Source organism: Papaver somniferum, chromosome 1 (genome assembly GCF_003573695.1).
Source record: "Papaver somniferum cultivar HN1 chromosome 1, ASM357369v1, whole genome shotgun sequence".
NCBI classification, from domain to species: Eukaryota; Viridiplantae; Streptophyta; class Magnoliopsida; order Ranunculales; family Papaveraceae; genus Papaver; species Papaver somniferum.
In genome coordinates this window covers 236,162,337-236,167,094 of record NC_039358.1, presented here as the reverse complement: position 1 = coordinate 236,167,094, position 4,758 = coordinate 236,162,337, and the positions used below count along the sequence as shown (strand labels likewise).

The following is a 4,758-nucleotide window of genomic DNA, read 5'->3' as shown; positions in this document are numbered from 1 at the left end:
GTGAGGATGATATGGCAAAAAAAAAAAGTTAGACATCCTCTAGGTCAACCTCTAGTTTTAGACATTCACTTAGAGGATGTCTTCCCATCCTAGTCACATTTTTGTTAATAAAAATTATTAAAAACAAAAAAAAGAAACAATCTTAATCAATTATATACCTACAAATAAGTAAAAGGATGATACAACACTTTATGGGTTGGAAACAAAATTTATTTTCTCCTAATATTTAGAATTTTATACCTAGAGGATGTCTTATAAGTGATGCCACATATGAAAGATCCACATTCACCATTGGAGAAGCTCTAATAAAAGTCAATGAAAAATAAAAATGGAATGGATTTTAACCAATTATATGCCTACAAATAAGTAAATAAATAATATAAAACTTTATGGGTTGGAAATAAATCTTTATTTTTCCTAATATTTAGGATTTTATACTTAAATGATGTCTTAAAAGTGATGCCACATATGAAATATGAAATATTCACATTTATCATTAGAGAAGTTCTAAACGGAGATACTTGAGTTTAGGGAATCATGGGTATAACAGGAAGCTAGAAATAAATAGCTAATGATTAGTTTTGCACGACTGAATTAGTTGTTGGAGTCTCTTATGGAGATGATGTGTGGTAGAGAGAAGTGGGGACGCATACTCCAGATATGCGGCCCGTCACATCGGAGCCGGACCGATCTTAAAAGGGGTTTTCACTTTATTATAGTAAAGTATTGTTTGACTACGTTATCACAGTAAAAGAGCTTTTACCGAAATAAAAAAATTACGGTCTTAAATGCTAAATGTAAAAGTAAGTACACGCTTACTAAAAAAATAAAAATAAAAATAAAAAATTAGGTAAACTGCTTTACCTTGCAGCTTCATAAAAGTTTTATTCCTCTTCTGAATTGTTGTTGTTGCGATGAAGAAGAAAACTCAGAAAAAGGCTGCTGCTGCTGATGGTGATGAACAACAGCCTTGCAGATTCAGAAGAAACAGATGCAAGAATTTCAGTGATGATAATCATCTACAATTTTGTGATAAACATTACAAATTTCACTTAGATTTTCTAAGAAACAATCCTTCGATTTCAATTAAAAATAATCATCTTCTTCTCGAGTCTGAAACTCCAGATCTGACGAAGAAGAGGAAGCATGCTCCTAATCAGCAGAGCTCCATCATCCCTCCAGATGAAGAGCGTTGTTGTAGAAATGATGGAGTGCTATGGAGATGTAAGAATTTCAGGATGAGTAGGAATAGTGATGATGATGGTCCTAGTTCAGTATTATGTGAAAAACATTACAATTCCAATAAGAAAAATCTTAGGGTTTATCTTCAGAAGAAGCGTAAGAAGCTAAATGGAGGTGATGATTCTGATAGTGATATAGAAACTAGGGATTCAATTTCAAATTGCTCGAAGCGGCGGAGGAAGCGGCAGCTAAAGGAGGAAGATGATCCAACCATCTACCAATTATACCAATGGTGAGTAACTCTTGCATACATTTCTGCATTTTAGTGATTATTTATGTTGATGTTGTTCTTGGTTTAGTTTCGTCCAATTAAATGTGTAACTTATGAAAATTGATTGTCAAATTTCATGGTTTCATCCATTAAGTCCTCCTAATGAGTGAATTTCCCCCACAGGAATAAGAATGTCACTGCATTGCCTAACTAATTAGGGATTTTTTTATCCAGCTGAAACAATTGTAGGGGGTGGATCTGCCAAATTTTGGACCAAGAGGAAATATGAGGAAAGAACGGAAGAACTAAAATCATTGACAAAAACTAGGGAACCTGTGGTCAAAACTTGGGCCTCGAAACGGCGGAAGATGGTAACCAAAGGTGACCGCTTCGTTGACGAAACAAGTAATGAACCAGCTACCAACGATAACTGTGACTGTGAGTAACTCCTACATAAATTTCTCCCAGCTTTAATGTATCTCCTTTGATGTTGTTGTTCTTGGCATGTTGTTGCGGTTCGCTTTGTATACATATTTAAAATTTTGATAAATGAGAAATTTCATAGTTTCATCTGTTAAGTTCCCCCAGAGGAACAATAAGAATCATTCCATTGTCTAACTAATTTGGAATTTTCTATCCAGCTGATGGAATTGTAGAAGGTGGTTCTCCCAAAATTGGGACAAAGAGCAAAAATGTCGTAAGAGCAAAAGGGTCAGGAGAACCTGTAATTCAATTGGAGAGCGTGGAGCTTTATAAAAGTAGATGTTTTGAATTGTTTATGGAGCGTGAGAAGAATAAGATGGAGCTTGAGAAGATGAAAATGGAGCTTGAGAAGAAGAAATCGGAGTGCACTGAACTCCAGGATAAATTAGCAGAGGTAGAAGAAACTAGAAATAGTACTCCTAGAGATGAGGATGCAACTAAATATTGGATGAACAAGTGCTCCGATTTGGAGAGTCTAGTCCTGAGGATGGAAAATGAAAATTCAACAATGAGACGTGTCGTTTCTAATTTGGAGAGCCTAGTCCAGAGGACTGGAAAAGAAAGTTCAATCTTGAGATGTCAAGAATTGCGTAATTCTGAAAAGATAGAGTCTGAAGCGCTGGGTTTGCAGAATGAAATTACCCAAACTGGTGATAAGCAAAGAGATAAAAACAACAAGAGCAAACCTAGTGCTGAAATCAGTGGTGGATGGGGCAAGGATTCTCGGACGTATGAACTGAAAACCAAAGAAAAGGTGCTGAATGTGAATGATTGGGCCGGTTTGGAAGAGAGACCATCTCAACATAGATCACCATCTCAAGCTCATCTGGAAATGAGTAAGATGACTTTTGTGAACTTGCTCTCAGATTCAGTTGACGCTGGTGATAGTCTTAGCGAATCTGAAGAAATTGATTGTTTAATTGATTCAAAAATTTCTCTTAGTGACCCCATGGATATGTTGGCGCTGAAAAATTTAAATATGAACAATGACGAAATGAAATGGAAATCTGAGGCTGATATGCTTTCTTCATTTGAAAAGGATACCGAGCTCTGTATGAAAGCTATTTGTGCTCTCTATCGGCAGCAAATATCCGAAGACGAAATATCACTCAAGGGGTTGGTCATTGACGAGGACATGCACAGGTATATTAAGAATTCTGCACACTTTTCCTCCATTTGCAATTCGATTATACTTTAAACTGCATGAAGTTTCTGTGTCTGCAGTTACAATACATTGGCTTGTTCAATGTTGCAAGAATCTGTTATCTTGTTGGTATACATTCATATGCTGTCTATGCTGTTTCATATTCTGCTGCGAAATTCATAGGTTATTTTATCAACATCTCAAAGAGAAAACTTAACTAGAAGACAGTATGCCGCTATATTACTTTTGCTCACTCAATTTAAACCAATTATGCACCTATAATACTTGGCAGTATCAAAGATTCAAAATAAAAACTTTCCGACTTACATTAATAAATAATGGTTTGAGCATTACCAGGACAACCTTACCAACAATCAGAAGAAAAATAACTTCCATTAACTGACAACAATAGAACTACGACTACCTCTGCAATGAATAAATAGGATTCATCCAGACTACAATAGGAAGTGACAGAAATTTGATATTCCTAATCACAGATTTGGATAATTTTTTGTTGTTTCACTTTCTCATCTTATGTTCCCCTCCTTTGTTTGTTTTCTTTTCTCTTTGATGAATAGTTCTACAGGAATCTGGTGCACTTGTTAAAATCATTGTTTGAATGGAATTTTCAAAGAACTAAAATCTTATGAAGCAGCTATAATTCTAGACCTGCAAATTAAAATTGGTAAATCAATGGGTAACCCTATGAATGTATGCTTTCGTGTGAATGATTCAATTCCTTTGTTATATAGCTTTCCCTTGGAAAATTATGCTTTCACTTTGGCGGTACTTAAGAGTATTATTACTTGTATGTCACAACGCGTAGAGACTTATCTTTATTCTTAGGGGTAAAAATGTCTCAGCGGGGAATGATTATTATATCATATATTTACCCTTTTCTCATATCCCTGTCGAAATATAGCACTTTCTATCCCTACTGCAAACTTGTGGTTGTAAATTCCCAATACAGTTAGTGCAGTACAGTTAGATGATCTTGTAAATAGTGTCAGTTGGCGTCCACACTAACTCACTCATCAATATGAGATTTTGGAACTTACTGTGGACTTTGTGCATCAATATCAACAGAGTTGGGTGGAACAGAAAATTTAGTAGCCGACTTATCCATGACTGTCAGATAAAAGATTTGCTGCCCTCCCAGAAAATTTGTCACGTGAACGGTGGGAGCAAGCTTTTTTTGTTGGAAATGATTTTGAAGTTAATGGGCTAAATGGGTATTGAAAATGATTTGAGAATGGGCTCACAGACACTCAACTGTGGTTTAAGAGAAATGAAATTTTATTGATCTCAAAACTTTGTTTGGTGGTACAAGACCTTACTTCTTACACACACTCCCTTTAATTCTCACCTTACCACTAACTTTGTTTTTCACTCAATTACTCCTTCACTTGGTTGCACTACCTCCCTATTTATAGCCAACCTAAGAATTCTCTAGAACTCCCTAGAGAAATATCTATCCCAACTAACTACAACATGTGCTAGATATTTCTAGATAGTTTAGAACCTTTTGTACATTCATGAATATTCTAGTAAGCTTGGATCCTTATAGCCATGAAGCCTCTAGATGGGCTAGAGTATTGTGGACTAATCTACAATAGACTAGTTGGGCCTAGATAATTCTAGACACTTCTAAACTAAAATCAAGTTTATATTTTTAACA

General features: G+C 35.4%; 1 protein-coding gene across 3 annotated transcripts in view; it reads left to right on the top strand.

The window, feature by feature from the left end:
• Positions 1–914: 914 nt before the first annotated feature.
• LOC113319929 overlaps positions 915–4,758 on the top strand; it is an 8,744-nt gene continuing 4,900 nt past the window's right edge. The window contains exons 1-3 of one of the 3 annotated variants that reach the window (XM_026568008.1): positions 915–1,474; positions 1,688–1,891; positions 2,095–3,079. In XM_026568008.1, the coding sequence (XP_026423793.1) occupies positions 1,444–1,474; positions 1,688–1,891; positions 2,095–3,079 (1,220 nt within the window). In that variant the 5' untranslated portion in view covers positions 915–1,443. Of the gene's footprint in view, positions 1,475–1,687; positions 1,892–2,094; positions 3,244–4,758 lie in introns of those variants that run through there. The other 2 variants (XM_026568007.1, XM_026568006.1) reach the window with 2 other exon arrangements.